This window comes from Oryx dammah, unplaced genomic scaffold (genome assembly GCF_014754425.2).
Source record: "Oryx dammah isolate SB20612 unplaced genomic scaffold, SCBI_Odam_1.1 HiC_scaffold_20, whole genome shotgun sequence".
Classification (NCBI taxonomy): Eukaryota; Metazoa; Chordata; class Mammalia; order Artiodactyla; family Bovidae; genus Oryx; species Oryx dammah.
Window position 1 is genome coordinate 47,911,209 of NW_024070204.1, and position 16,567 is coordinate 47,927,775.

Below are 16,567 nucleotides of genomic sequence, written 5' to 3' on the forward strand. Positions count from 1 at the left end.
AGTAGTGGATTGTGAATATTGTGCTTCATTTATTAAAGAAATGATTAAAAATAACACCTATCACATATAAGATTGTTATGACTATATGGGAATGGTTTAGTATAGTGGCTGGTATATAATCACTTATGCTATGTAAAAATAGACACATGTAATTCCTTATAGATTAAATGAGAATATGTGAATCTTTCTAACAGTTTGTGTGATGCAGTTCTTTAATATTACATGCCGTGAAGCATTTCAGAGCTTTGATAAAATGGCTGACCTTACAAATAAGTGGCATTCTCATGACTCAGCCTCCCATTATACCTTCTTATACCAGTGTGGCTTTCTACCTAAATTTTTCCAGTCGTCTTTCCTTGGTGCTAAGATATTGTCTCCTGAAGTCACTTTTGGAATGCATGTCTCTCTGAGGAGAACAGAATAGTAAAACTAAAAACGTAAAAGATTTAATGATTTAATAGATGTGTAGCAGATTAGTGAACTGTCACTTTTTAAAAAGTGAAGAGATCCAGTGGGTTGCTGTTTAAGACCGATAAAGTTTGATTTGAGTACAGTGGGTACCAAGCGATGAAATTCTGGAGAATAAGCAGTAAGATTATGTAATGTGAAATTTTGAGGGACAGTAACAGTGCTGTTTTTCAAAGGTAATTTAATTTGCCTATATCATATTTTGGTGTAGTATTAGCTCTGACTACTTTTATAAGATAATTTTAATAAAATTTTGAGAAAGTAATTTATAATTGAAGGAAATAATTTATGGAAAAATCCTTCTGTGTGATACTTCAAAAACACTATGATTCCTGTTAAATTTAAATTATTTTATCTTGCATCTTTTTAACTTCTGGTACCATAAATTGATTTTTTTCTGTTTACTGCATGATTTAAAAGTTTTAAAAAGTAACATAATCTAAATTTTTTATCTGGAAATCTAGATAGCAATTATGAACAAGATGAGGGGACCCAGCGCTCTGGTGGCATTTTTGGTTCTAGAAGATCAGCATTAAGTGGTGCAGGTGAGAAATAAAATTTATTACTGAATATTAGTCATTTACATTTGCTTTTAGCTTTAGGATTATTGAACCTAATATATATTTTTAAGTATATTAGATTGGCTTATGATTGTCGCTGCTTTTTTAGATTTGTAGGGAAAAAGAATGTAGACAGTTTTCCCTCCCTCATAAAATTTGTACTCTGAATTATTCCTTCTTCCTTATCTACCAGTTAATTATTATTAGATATAAATTATACTTTTAGTTAGAAGAAGGAAAATGAAGTTTCCTTTGTTTTCAAAGAAAGGATTCTGAGGGGATTTGAGGAGAAAGTGAAAAAAAAAACATTCTGTTGATGAAAATGTTTAACAGTAGTTAAATCAACTGTGGTATTAAAAAGAAATGAGCTATCAAGCCTGAAAAGACATGGAGGAGCCTAAAATGCATACTGTGTGCATGCTAAGTCACTTCAGTTGTGTCAGATTCTTTGCAAACCCATGGACTATAGCTCACCAGGCTCCTCTGTCCATGGGATTCTCTAGGCAGGAATACTGTAGTGGGTTGCCATGCCCTCCTCCAGGGAATCTTGCCGAACCAGGGATTGAACCTGCATATCCTGTGACTCCTGCATTGCAGGCAGATTCTTTACTGCTGAGCCACAGGGGAAGCTCTAAATATGTGCTACTGAGTGAAAGAAGCCAATCTGAAAAGCCCATATACTGTATGATTCCAGCTCTGTATGACATTCTAGAAAAGGCAAAACTAGAAGAAGAGGGGTGGAAAAAAATGAGTGGTTGCTAGGGATTCAGGGAAGAGATGAACAGACAAAGCATTGAGAATTTTTAGGGTAGTGAAGTTACTTTGTATGATACTATAATGATGGAGACATGCCTTGATACATTTTTGCAAACATAAAAAACACTGTATAGTACCATGAGTGAGCTGTAATGTAAACCATGGACTTTGGGTGGTTATGTTGTGCCAGTATAGGTTTATCAACAAATACCTCTTGTAACAAAATACCTCTCTTGTGGGGAGTGTTGATTGTGGGGAGGTCGGGAATATGCAGGTGTGAGGACTGGAAATATCTGGGAAGTCTCTGTATTTTCCCCTTAATGTTTCTGTGAACGTGAAATTGCCCTAAAAAAATGAAGTGTTTAAACAAAATGTTCAAATGAGAAAAAGGTTTTAGTTAAATATAGTATTAGGAGATGGGTGGGTTAAGGGTCTAGGAATCCTGAGAAATTACTCAGTATTTGAAAAGAAATAGCTATATGTTTTATGTGCTTGAAGAGGAGCTGTGTTTTCTCTAAATATTCTTAAAACAATGCCTTACAGATAATGGTGACACTTTCCAAAGCAGGAGTGGTAGTGGAAGTGGACGAGGTGAGTTCTTATTTGGTTTACCTGTTAGTGGTTAAAATGACTGTAATCCAAGTTTAATTTTTGAAGTTAAAGGTAACTGTTGCTGCTTTTATACACACTTCGAGGAATATACATTTGCACGGCCAGTTTGGAGAAGTTGTTTACTTTTGTTGTTTAGTTGCTGTGTTTGTGTCTGACTCTTGCAACCCTGTGGACTATAGCCCACCAGGCTCGTCTGTCCATGGGATTTTCCAGGCAAGAATACTGGAGTGGGTTTCCATTTCCTTCTCCAGGGAAAGCCAGTTGTTTACTACTACTCTTTAATCCAACAATTCCATTATATACTATAGGTATATATGCTCAATACATGTAAAAGGATGTTCACTGAAGTTTCATTTATGATAAGTGAAAACTGAAAATCACCTAAAAGTCATCAATAAATAACTGCTTAATAAGTAATATAACCATAAAATGGGAGTTACCATGTAAATGTTAAAGACTGAGATATAATCTATGTTTACAGAATCTTATATTAAAATAATTTTTCTTACTATGAAAAGAAAACATGAATATTTAAATATAGCTCAGTAAATTTATAGCCATTATTTCCCAATCACCTTGATTCAGTATATGAAACATTTTGGTATAGTTGATAGAGACTTGAGAAACACCTTGATCTCATTAGCAACATAATAACACTCTAAAGTGTATCGTTTTCTCAGAGGATTTGTTTCATTTTCTTTCTGTTGAAAAATGTTTAACGTTTTGCAAAAAGTCTGTGAATGCACTCTGTTTTGGACTCCTGATCTCCTATATACCGTCACCATCTAGAACATTTCAGAGAAAGTTCTATTACAAACACAAGTAACTGTTCATTTTTAAAATTGTTTTGACATTTACAGATTAATACAGAAAAATCAACTGCCCTATGATCTTGGAGGAGCCAGGGTTTTCATATGCTTCTGTTTACTCCTTTCCTTTTAAATCAAAGAAAAATTCTGATTGTAAGACATTTTACATGGTCTTACTTTCACCATCCGTGATATATCTTTACTCTCCCTGCTACAATTCCAAGGCCTTAACAACTTCAACTTTCTCTACGAACATCTGCCTCTGAACCAGAATTGTAACATAATGCCTCACATAATTTATTCTACACCTTTAGAAATGCTTAAATAATTCTCATTGTTTTAAAATGAGTGGTTTTATTTAAATAAATTGAATATTATGTCAATTTAGGTAATGCATTTTTAAAAACTTCTGTTTGCAGTTTTAGAGAATTTAGCATTTTACAGAATCTGAGACATAACCATACAGTTTTCAAACAAAAATTTGTGGTTGACTTTGACTTATAAAATTGTTGCAATATTTAAGAGAACTGAAAGCTTGGAAAGGTTTTGCTTATAAGGTCAAGCATTTAAAGTGTTTAAAACGGAATGTATTAAATTTACAAATGCAGTTTAAAGGTTTAAAGAAATGCAATTAACTAAGTATAATTGTTTGATGAATATTTGTTTACTCAAGTGAAGTTGATTGCATATTCATTAGGTAATTTTTGACATTTTCTTGATATATAAATAAAATAATTGAAATTATTATAAAAAAATAAAATGATCTTTCTTATTAGATAATTAGCTTGGTGTAGGGGATAAATAAAATTCAGTATAGATAATTTTTTATTACTAAAAAAATCTCAGAGTTAAAAATGCTTAAATTTCATATAAAAGTTAAAATATTTTCCAGACTGGTAAAACAATAAAGCTTGTTTAATATCTCTGAAAAATTCTGAGATTGTTATTAGTCTGAGAGCATTCAGAGTGGCAACTCCCTTGAACCACTTTTCCCTGCTTCACTCCTTCAAGTTCTTGGTTTCTTCATTATAGAAAAAGATTATTAATGGCTAAACCATATTTTATACAAATTCTTAGATCTTATTTGAAAAGGGGTTTGAAGACCTGTGGACATACAGGACAAGAAAATTAGAGAGTGCACGTATAAAAATGCTATATAAGTACCCTTGCCTGGAAAATCCCATGGACAGAGGAGCCTGGTAGGCTGCAGTCCATGGGGTTGCGAAGAGTCGGACGCGACTGAGCGACTTCACTTTCACTTTTCACTTTCATGCACTGGAGAAGGAAATGGCAGCCCACTCGTGTTCTTCCCTGGAGAATCCCAGGGATGGGGGAGCCTGGTGGGCTGCCACCTATGGGGTCGCACAGAGTCGGACATGACTGAAGTGACTTAGCAGCAGCAGCAGCAGCCTTTCAAATCTAATGCAGTCCTTATTATTTTTGTGATACTACCTGAAAGTGGCACAATCAATGACTCCTTGTCTAGAAACCAGAAAGGTAGTGTGTGGAAAAGAGTTAACATGATAGGCCTGACTGCTCTTCTTGGAAAGTCCTTCTTACAAGACCCTTCTCTGACTTCTGGGAACTTGGATTTTGGGAGGGGTTTCAACACCCTTAACCAGTGTGAGTGGTCCACTGTACCTAAATGATTTATAAAACAATGTGGTTTATAATGAATACCCACTTTTCTTCTGGGAGTTGGGAAATTTGGTACATGCCAGGCAGAAGGTTCCTGCCTGCTTTATCAGCCCCTCCTGGATATTGAATCTCTAATTGATTACTCTGGTAAACATTTTCAGCATGTTGTCACAACTTGACACCAGTGGGAGTGACTCTTGAAATCTTGCACTTGGTCTTCTCTGGGCTTTTCTCCATACCCTTTTTTCCTTTGCTCATTTTGCTCCATATCTTTTCTGTGTAGTAAGTCACAGCCATAGTTATGACTGTATTCTGAGTCCTAGCAAATCATAGAACCTATAGGTTATAGGGGGGACATTTCAACAGAGATGGTCTTTTAGTTCCTGTTAGAAAATATATTCCTTTAATGAGGAATATAGGAATAGGAAAGAGACATAACAGCTTAAACAAGAAGATACTAATATATAACATTGTAACCTGCATAAAGTCAGCATTTTAAATGCTAAGGGAACTTAAAATATTCAGGATTCTATTTAACTTGTCTCAAGTATTATTTGTTTGAGAGGACCATCCATGTTTAGAACTTTTTCTCTTTGAAGACAAGCAACAAAAATAAAGATAGACATAGTCTTGTATATTGACTGACTGTCACTGTGTATTTCTTTAATAGGTGGTTACAAAGGTTTAAATGAAGAAGTAATTACAGGCTCTGGAAAGAGTAAGTTTTACTTTAGATAAGGTATTTGATTTTTATAGTGAGTATTGTTTTACCCCTCAATTTTTAAAAAACGTTTGTCTTTTTTTGGCTTGATTCCTTTTAAGATTCTTGGAAGTCAGAAGCTGAAGGAGGAGAAAGTGGTGACACTCAAGGTATATTAATTTTTGTGTGATCCACAGAAATGTATATTACATTTTAATACGAATGCAGAATATTTAAAGAGATAACTTTAAAAGTTTGAAGTAAAAACTTTAATGGTAAACATTGGGAACTTTTTTGTAATTTTATTTATTTACTTTTGGCTGTTCTGGGTCTTCGTTGCTACATAGACTTTTCTCTAGTTGCGGAGAGTGAGGGCTCTCTAGTTGCGGTCTTCTCATTGTGGTGGCTTTTCTTGCTGCAGAGCATGGGCTCTAAGGTGCACGGGCTTCAGTAGTTGTGATACGTAGGCTCAGTAGTTGCAGCTCCTGGGCTCTAGAGCACAGGCTGCGCATGGGCTTAGTTGCTCTGTGGCATGTGAGATTTTCCTGTGGCAGGGAGTGAACTTGTGTTTCCTGATTTGGCAGGTGGATTCTTTTCCAGTGAGCCACCAGGGAAGCCCAGGAATTTGCATGTTGTTTTAAATTTGAGTTTGTTGGTTTTTGTCTGTTTTCCCTCTTGTTTTTATTCTAGTCCTTATAATGTAAATTTTCTTTTAAATTCTAAGGACCAAAAGTGACCTACATACCACCTCCTCCACCTGAAGATGAGGACTCCATCTTTGCACATTATCAGACAGGCATAAACTTTGACAAATATGATACTATTCTTGTAGAAGTATCTGGACATGATCCACCACCAGCAATTCTGGTCAGTGCAATAATTGTTTCTGTAATGACTGTGAGGCAAACTTTGTTTTTTAAAAAATTGATACATTTCTTTAAGTTGATATTAAAGAATACAAAAATTTCATCTTTAGTATTTAATGTCTTAGGTTGGAAATTTAGAATCATATCTAACATCTACATTAGAATTAATTGCTGTGTTGAAAGGGAGGGTACTATATTTCCTCCCCACCTCCTCAAACTAGGATGGAAACTTGATTTAAATTTATTAAAAAGGATACTTTTCATAAAGATTCAGTATTTCTGCTTTCTACGTATGTGAGAAAGTGCATCTTAGGGGAGTGATTTTTCTAAGGAATGGGGGATCCCAGAGTCCCCTGTTGATAATGAACCATTTTTATTGATCAGAGTTATTTGTATCTCACAGGTTTTAAGGGGGCTGAACAAGTTTTTAGAGCCATTTTCTATATGTAATATTCCTTAATTCTATCAAGTAATCACATACAGGTTCTAGATATTACTTTTGAATGGGGGCATATGTATTACATAAAGTAGAATTAACAACTTGAAACTAATTCAAATGGAGTATGTTTATGGAATGACTAGTGTATGGAATGACTAGTGGAATTTAACCACTGCCCCCTGTTTTTTTTAGACTTTTGAAGAAGCTAATCTTTGTCAGACACTGAATAACAACATTGCTAAAGCTGGTTATACTAAGCTTACTCCTGTGCAAAAATACAGTATTCCTATTGTACAAGGAGGACGAGATTTGATGGCTTGTGCTCAGACAGGCTCTGGAAAGACTGTAAGTCACTTCCCTACATATATTTTGCCCAGTATTCAAACTGTCACTTTTGATCTTTGGTTCTTCCTAAGTAGATGATTTTAGTGAACTGTCATAAATACTCATGTTTTTGCCTCTGATTTCTGGTTTTATTGAAGTTTGTGTACTTTTGAACAAAGAATTTTTAACTATTTCTAGAGTAATGTTTTGCAGTTCATAGATGTTTAATCTCTAAGTATATTCAGCTCCTTCTGTGGGACATAATATTTAAAACAAAACAACTGAGAGTCAAAGCACCAAAGGTTATAAGACCTTTGATTATAAGAACAAGGGAAAAAATAATTTATGTAATGTAAAGTTTTCCCTGTCACTTCATGGCAAATAGATGGGAAACAAAAAGTGGAAACAGTGACAGATTTTATTTTCTTGGGCTCCAAAATCACTGTGGATGGTGACTGCAGCCACGAAATTAAAAGATACTTCCTCCTTGGAAGAAAAGCGGTGACAAACCTAGACAGCATATTAAAAAGCAGAAATTTACCACTTTGCTTACAAAGGTCCTTACAGTCAAAGGTAAGGTTTTTCCAATAGTCATGTATGGATGTGAGAGCCTTAAAGAAGGCTGAAAGCCAAAGAATTGATGCTTTCAAACTGTGGTGCTGGAGGAGGCTCTTGAGAGTGCTTTGGACAGCACAGAGATCAAAGCAATCAATCCTAAAAGAAATTTGCCGTGAATATTCACTGGAAGGACTGATGCTGATGCGCCAATACTTCGGCTACCTGATGCAAAGAGCCACCTCATTGGAAAAGACCCTGATGCTGGGAAAGATTAAGGCAGGAGGAGAAGGGGGCGACAGAGGATGAGATGGTTGGATGGCATCACCAACTCAATGGACATAAGTTTGAGCAAACTCCGGGAGATAGTTAAAGGAGCCTGATGTACTGTAGTCCATGGGGTCAAAAAGAGTTGGACACAACTTAGTGACTAACAATAACAGTGTGATAGCTGATACAGTTTTGGAGTCAAGAGAATGAGAAATAGCTGTATGTACTGTTGTTGTCTATGTACAGTGCTAAGTCGCTTCAGTCGTGTCCGACTCTGTGCGACCCCATAGATGGCAGCCCACCAGGCTCCTCCGTCCCTGGGGTTCTCCAGGCAAGAACACTGGAGTGGGTTGCCATTTCCTTCTCCATTGCATGAAAGTGAAAAGTGAAAGTGAAGTCCCTCAGTTCGACTCTTTGCGACCCCATGAACTACAGCCCACCAGGCTCCTCTGTCCATGGGATTTTCCAGGCAAGAGTACTGGAGTGGGGTGCCATCGCCTTCTCCCTATGTACAGTACCTGGTCCTTAGTATGAAGTGACCTCTGGTTATGCTAATTCTAAAAGAACTCTGATGGGACCAAGCTGGTCTTAGGACTAAACTGTGAGATTTGTGAATTAAATAGGGTTCCATAAGATGAGCATTAAAGACTGTCATTTCCAGGATCATAGTCTTGCCTCATACTATATATTAGTCTTAAAAATCCTCCATAGTAGAGCTGAAAGGAAAATAAGTGAAAATAAGCTGTACAGTATAGCAGCTAATGTGTGACTTAAATGTGGATTTGGTGGTAGATTTTAGTGTCTTATTTAATAAGAAAACTGTAGCACAAAGTTACTCTTTCCATATGTAACTTTTACAAGGATGATAAGTTTAGTAATCCAAATGAATGCTTTCCCAGTTTTTGCTCTGCTTTGTGGACCGCTTTTGTCATGCATTCTGATTTTATTTCTACCTCAAAAGGAATCATTTAGAATAAATGCTACATTCCTCGTTAACCTCTCAAAATAAGTTAATGTTTGTTTATTTAGAATCTTTGGTTGTGTTTTTTTTTTTAAAGCACAAAAGATAGTTTCATAAGATAGATTAACTTTATCAAACATTTTATATTGTATAATATGAGCATGACGACCAAAATGTTAGAAACTCATTGAAATAAAAATTTCCCTTTGTCATTTTAAATTTATCAAAAAGATGAAAGAAGCTAAAGCATATAAAGACGAGGAATAGGTTCCCATAGGGAAAAGGATGATGCCCTATAAATTTGTAAGTTATGCAATTTAACTTCTAGGCAGCTTTTCTCTTGCCAATTTTGGCTCATATGATGCGTGATGGAATAACTGCCAGTCGTTTTAAAGAACTTCAGGAACCAGAGTGTATTATTGTAGCACCAACTCGAGAGTTGATCAATCAAATCTATTTGGAAGCCAGAAAATTTTCTTTTGGGTAAGTACATCTGGAATGCCACTCACAAGTCTTTCTTTAGAGAATTATTGTATTTATTTTGGGAAAAACTCAGTACATGAATAAGAATGCAGTCATATAATTTAATTTGGTGTTACTTGACTGAAGTTAACTTTTTCATAATCTTGTTTATAGAATCTATTTTTTAAAATGCTTATTAAAAATTAGATGATGATAGAAGTAGAACAATAAGACAGTGTAATATTCATGTGTTTTCTGGTAGTTTTTAAGTATATGTTTAAAAATGAGTTTATGGTGTTCCTAATAATTTTCTATTATAATTTTCTATGTGTTAATGTTTCCTTAACACATAACTTCGTAAAATGGATAACTGCTTATTTAGCAATCGGACCTAATTTTTAATGACTGTAAGATTGTCCATGTGTTTGTATTTTATTTCTCTATTTGGGAGATTTAAGTTGTTTCTAATTTGGGGCTACTATAAATAAAAGCAGTTCTTGCTTTAATGAACAACTTGTTTATAAACTTTTTCTACTTTTAAGTATTTTGTTAGAGTAGATTTTTATAGATTTAATGTTAAAGAATATGAAGTTATTTTAAAGTTTGCATTCTGCTAGCAGTATTTGAAAATGTTAACTTCAACTTCACTATACACTTTGCCACTATTTGGTATTATATTAGTTATCTGTTGCTGCTTACCTTAAAACCTAGTTGCTCAAAACAATACATATTATTATCTTACAGTTTCCGAGGGTTAGGAATTGAGGAACACTTTAGCTGGGTGTTTCTGACTTGGCATATCATGAGGTTGCAGACAAGATGTCATTTAGAATTACAGTCATCTGGCTTTGTTGGATTTCTCTGTAAGAATGGTTGTCTCTAGGAAATGACAGCCAGCTTCACTTAGATTGAAAGGTCAGTGAGAAAGAGCAAGGAGGAGGTTTCTGTGACTTTTGTAAGACAGTTGCAGTCACTTTTGCTATATTCTGTTCATTACTAAGCAGGTCACTAAGTCTAGCTCGTACTCAGGACTGGCTATATAATTTGCGAGAACTAGCCCAAAATGAAAATACAAGGTCCTTTGTTTAAAAATTATGATGAATTTTAAAGCAGCAAATAGAATATTAAACCAGGCTCAGGTCTTTTTTAAGCATAGGACTCTGTATGACTGCACAGGCTATATACCTATGAAGCCAGCCTTGCACACATCTTTGGAGGAAGGGAGTTAGGATCTATATTTAGGAAGGAAGGCATATTGAAGATTTTGTGTATGTATTTTTAAATCACTACAACCATCTTCATGTTTCCATTTATTTGGTTATTGAGAGGTTGCACTACTTTTTGAATGCTTTGTACATTTTCCCTGTGAATTATTCATTTGCTGTCTACCCATTTATCTGTTGGTATATTAGTGTTTTTCTATACAGTTCTTTAGAGCTTTCTATCTAGAACCTTCACCTTTTATTTTGTATAAATCAGTTTATTTGAAATTAGAGGAGAAAAATTAAAATTTTTTTAATGTCAAGCTTGACAGATCTTTTGTAAGAAGTAGATGTACATTGCTTATACCAGTGTTTATTTCAGTGTTTATACTGTGTTGCTCTTCGAGCTTTTAAATCAAGTAAAAGATAAAAGTTTTAAAAAAAATAATGATATTTCAAATAATATGTATGCACAAAATGTGTATTAGTATGTGGATATTTGTTGGAACATTTTTGTGGCAAAAAACTGAGAAGTATCTAATTATCTTTAATCCTCCTCTTCAAAGTTTACACACTATTACCAGTTTTATGTGAAATAGTATAGAAAGAGCTGGTGCATATGTACACACTTTAATTCTCCTCTCAACAAATCTTAGCATACTAAGCTTGGTTGCCACCCTTTTTTTAAAAAAAATGGTATATGTTGGAGCTAACACTTACCATAGAACTGTACTCCTCTTTATAGATGCTCAGTTCTTTTGTAAGGAAGGCCTATAATTCTGTTTTTTATTGTTAGACAGCTAGATAGTTTTCAGTCTTTTGATACTAAAAATCATGTTAGCAGTGAATATATTACACAGTCATCTTTACCCATTTGTGGGGACATACCTGAAGGGAAAATCCTATATGTGAATTTATTGAGAAAAATAAGTTTTAAAATTTTAATAGAGACTAAAATTGTGAAAGGAATTGTATCAGTTTATCCCCCAGAGTGCCAATTTCCCTACACTGGCTAACATGGCATTATCACACTTGAGGGAAAATTTTGTTAGACTTCATTTGTTTTGCTTTTTTGCTTTTAAAAGTAATATTGAACTTAAAGTGTTTAAAAACCATTTGTATTTTTAATGAACATTTGTTCATGTTATTGGCCCGTTGTGTGGGTGTCGGTTGTGTTTATCATTGTTTTTGAAGAGCTCTATCAAGACAGGTTGCAAGTATTTTTTTCCTGCAGCTTTTCAACTTTCTGGGATGAATTGTAAAAGAATGTTGAATATATTAGCTCTTTCTTTATGGATTTCATTTTATATCTCATTAAAAACAAATGACTAATTTTCAAGCAACTAGAAAATGACACTTATTTTTATTGTCAATAGGACTTGTGTAAGAGCAGTTGTCACATATGGGGGAACCCAGTTGGGGCATTCAATTCGACAAATAGTACAAGGCTGTAATATATTATGTGCTACTCCTGGGAGACTGATGGATATCATAGGCAAAGAAAAGGTAGGCTCTAGAGGGATAACAAAGTTGTGAGATTGACTAGTAATTGTTTTGTTTGGGAAAGAGAGAAACTTGTGTAAAGACATGTATGTTCATTACAGCACCATTTGTATATTAGGCTCCCATTTGATTCCTTGAATGCTTTCTTATATAAATCTTAATACAAATAGGTAAATAGTATTTTTCATTTTATACTTGGGAAACAAACTTTTAGTGAGATTATGTAATTTATTCTAATCTCTAAATTAGCTCTAGTAAGTGATAGGGTTAGAATCTGGATCTGATTCCAGAATCCATATCCTAGACCGACTACACTGGGAGAAAAATGAAATCAATAATTTTTTCTAGTCTCATATATGTCTTGAGGAAATCTTTTTTTTTTTTTCCCTGGAAGAAAACCTTTGTGGCATCAGTAATTTTGTCTCCTGTTTTAAGTGTGAGAGTGATATTATCCAGGATTATTAAGTTTCTCTCTTTGGAGAGAGATTTTAGGGCTATTTATTTTCAGTATTCATATACCACATCATTACATCTCTGTATCAGTATTTTCAGTTCACTTTCATGACCTTGCTTTGCTTTTTTAAGACTGTTCTCTAAAGGGATTATTAAAAATATGCTCTTTCTGCAGAAAGGAATTTTTCTTTACTTATTAAGAATATCCAGAGAAATTCACCTTGATTTCCCACCTTGTTTCCCATCTTCCATGGAGTAACAAAATCACTTGTTTTCTTTTTGCAAATATGTGCTTCTGTTTTTAGCACTAAGTATTCATGATAGGTAAGAAAAGTTTCCCAGTTGTTCCTGAGTGATTAGAGAATCAGGGATTTATTAAGGGTTTAAAGGAGTTAAAAATAAATTTGTCAGTTATAGGCCATTTGATAATGTCATGCTATTAAGAAATTTTATTTCTTACATTGAATAGCCTGACTTTATCAGATAATGCAGTCTAGATATGTGCTGTCCAATACAGTAGTCACTAGCTACATGTGGATATTTACATTTTAACTGATATAAAATTAAAAATTCATTTTTCAAGGCACGCTAACTACATTTCAAGTGCTTAAAAGCTGCATATGGCTACTGGCTAATAGTGAAGATATAGAATTTTTAAGTAATTACAGAAAGGTCTATTGTGTAATACTGATCTAAATGTTTTAATTTCTTTCAGTTTTATGAAATGTTTTATAACATAAGACAAAATTGAGAACTGAAATGAACATTAGTACTATTACTTAACCATAACAGTGGTCTCATCATTGTATGCATTGATTTCTAATCTTCATCTTAGAAAATATATTAATAGTTAGGCTTGATGAGAATATTTTCATTTAATATATCAACTACTATACTAACTAGTATGCATTCTTTGCTCTAACCCTTGAAAATATCTTAAAAGATTGGTCTCAGACAAGTCAAATACTTAGTTTTGGATGAAGCTGATCGCATGCTGGATATGGGTTTTGGACCAGAGATGAAAAAGTTAATTTCCTGCCCAGGAATGCCGTCAAAGGAACAGCGTCAGACCCTTATGTTCAGTGCCACTTTTCCAGAAGAAATTCAAAGGTAAACTTTTTCTTCTCAGAAGTAGCTGCTATGTACTAAAATGCTTTTACAGCAGGAGAGCCAATGTGAATATCTTATTCTTGAGAGATTTACTTTTAAAAAAAATTTAGGATTATAACATAGTTTAAAAGTAAAAGTATTTCTAAAAAGTTTACTGTATTTTTCCTTGTTTCTTACCTTAATTCCTGGCTTTGCATTAGTATCACATTTTATGAGAGTGTAGGTGGTTGTGTGAGGGAGAAAAAAATGAGAGCACGTAGCACCTAGCTAGGATTTAATAAGTGCTTACTAAATGAAATTATTTTTATGGTGGTGCCCCCTCTTTGACCCCAAATTACAGAGCTTGGGGGAATTGCACTTGTGTTAGGAAATTTATGTGCTAATTGTTGACAGATATTTGAGTATCATAAATACACTGTGTGGTCTGTGAGTTCTGAGGTTAGCATGACATATTCCTGCTAGAATGGTGACTCTTCTTTCTGCCTGCTAATCCCTGGGCAACAGGGAACCTGAAGTACTTATACAGTTCAGTAAAACTCCTGTTTTCTCTGGTGGAACTGTTAAGTGAAGTTGCTCAGTCGTGTCTGACTCTCTGCGACCCCATGGACTGTAGCCTACCAGGTTTCTCCGTCCATCGGATTTTCCAGGCAGGGTTACTAGAGTGGGTAGCCATTTCCTTCTCCACGGGATCTTCCTGACCCAAGAATCGAACCCGGGTCTCATGCATTGCAGGCAGACGCTTTATCCTCTGAACCACCAGGGAAGCCCCTTTGGAAACCAAGACCTCCAATACTTGTAGTAGGTGCAGTAAGCACAATTTCCCATGTGGGTCACTGGGAATGATGGTAAATGGGCCACTCTAGTTTGGATCCCTTGGTTCCCAGACCCATATACTCCATAAAGATCTTTGGTTCCTACTAAATGATTGCTTTACTGTCTGCTTTTAAATGTTACAAATTGCCTATTATTCCATCTGAAGTCCATTTTTCGCATTCTGCATATTCTGCAAACCATTGTAGCATCCATATCCTTGGCTTGCATTTCTACCTGTATGTTCTCCCAAACTTATTACCTGTAATTTTTTGATTGAAGTATAGTTGACTTACAATATTATATTAGTTTCAAGTGTACAACTTAGTAATTTAATATTTTATAGAATATATTCCATACAAAGTTATAAAATGTTAAGTATGTTCCTTATGCTGTACATTCTGTCTTTGTAACTTACTTATTTTATACCTAGTAGTTTGTAACTCAGTCCTCTTTACCTCTTTTACTACTCTCCTGGCCCCCTCCCTTTTGGTGACCATTGGTTTATTCTCAATATCTGAGTCTGTTTGTTTTGTTATATTTGTTCCTTTGTTTTATTTTTTAGATTCCACTTATAAGTGAAAATGTACACTATTTGCTTTTTTCTGACTTCTTTTACTAAATATAATTACCTCCAGATTCATCCATGTTATTGAAGATGGCAAAATTTCATTATTTTCTATGGCTGAGTAATATTCCATTGTGTGTGTGTGTGTGTGTGTGTGTGTGTGTGTGTGTGTACATACCACATCTTCTTTATCCATTCATCTGTTGATGGAAACTTAGGTTGTTTTTATATCTTGTCTATTGTAAATAATGCTGCTATGAACATTAGGATACATGTATCTTTTCATTTTAGTGATTTCATTTTCTTCAGATATTTACTCAATAGTGGAATTGCTTCCTATGGTAGTTTTATTTTGAATTTTTAGAAAAATGCCCATTCTGTTTTCTGTAGTGGCTGTACCAGTTTACACTCCCACCATCAGTGCATGTGGATTCTCTTTTCTCCACATCTTGCCAGCCCTTGTTATTTCTTGTCTTTTTGATAATAGCCATTCTGACAGGTGTGCAGTGATATCTCATAGTAGTTTTGATTTGCCTTTCCCTGATGATTAGTGTTATTGAGCATCTTTTCATATGCCTATTGGCCATCTGTATGTCTTCTTTGGGAAAATGTCTATTCAGGACCTCTGCCCATTTAAAAAAATTGGGTTGTTCATCTTAACACTATGAAAGAGATCATGAAGAAACCCAAAAACAGTATACTGATTGGGAGAAGATATTTGTAAACAGTATGTTCAATGAGGGGTTAATATTCAAAATACATGAAGAACTTGTGTAAGTTAATGTGTTAACTTGTATAAGCTAATATCAAAAAACAAACAGCCTGATTATTACTTGTATGCTTAATCCTTCTCCTCAGCTTCAGACTTTTAGATTTAACTCTTCAGGGTTATTTTTCGTCTTAGATGAATTACGAGTAACTCATGTTCATCAGGTACAAAATTGGACCTCATCTTCAACTCCCTCTTTTTTTCTTTCCAGTTTTCCTTGTTGGCATCAAGGTCTTTTGAAACCAAAGCATGTTGATTCCTCCCTCATATTCCTTTAACTTCGCCATTCAAAAGTATTCAACTTGGCAGTTATCTCTAAAATATTGCAAATTTGTTAGTTTCTTCTCTGTTTACCATTATTTTAGGTCCTTTTCAGTTCCCCTCTGCTCATTGATAGTAGCTTTCTAATATGTCTATAGTTTGACTTTTGGGCTGTTAAAATTGCAAAACTAAGTCTGATCTTTATCACCATGTATTTAAAATAAATTCTCCCATGTCTTTTCATTTCCACAGACTAACCAACTTTTAAATGCTTTTCTACATGACAATTTTTGCCTCATTTGCCACTTTATTCCTTGTAATGATGTTTTTCTGGCTTATTTAGAGTATTTTCTATTGGCTACGCAAGCCAAATTCTGTTCCTCTTCATTATTTATCCTTATTTCTTCTTTCCTTCTGCATAGAGTGCTTTTCCTTAGTCATCACTATTTCATGTTCTTGCTTGCTGCTTCC

The 16,567-nt window shown here is 34.5% G+C and overlaps 1 protein-coding gene across 1 annotated transcript in view; it reads left to right on the forward strand.

The window, feature by feature from the left end:
* The window catches only part of DDX4 (DEAD-box helicase 4), a 71,149-nt gene that overhangs the window by 39,159 nt on the left and 15,423 nt on the right, over positions 1-16,567 (forward strand). The window contains exons 8-16 of the mRNA XM_040262547.1: positions 933-1,013; positions 2,328-2,375; positions 5,514-5,561; positions 5,666-5,713; positions 6,268-6,410; positions 7,041-7,193; positions 9,287-9,441; positions 11,999-12,128; positions 13,522-13,688. Coding sequence (XP_040118481.1) covers positions 933-1,013; positions 2,328-2,375; positions 5,514-5,561; positions 5,666-5,713; positions 6,268-6,410; positions 7,041-7,193; positions 9,287-9,441; positions 11,999-12,128; positions 13,522-13,688 — 973 coding nt within the window. The remainder of the gene's footprint in view (positions 1-932; positions 1,014-2,327; positions 2,376-5,513; positions 5,562-5,665; positions 5,714-6,267; positions 6,411-7,040; positions 7,194-9,286; positions 9,442-11,998; positions 12,129-13,521; positions 13,689-16,567) is intronic.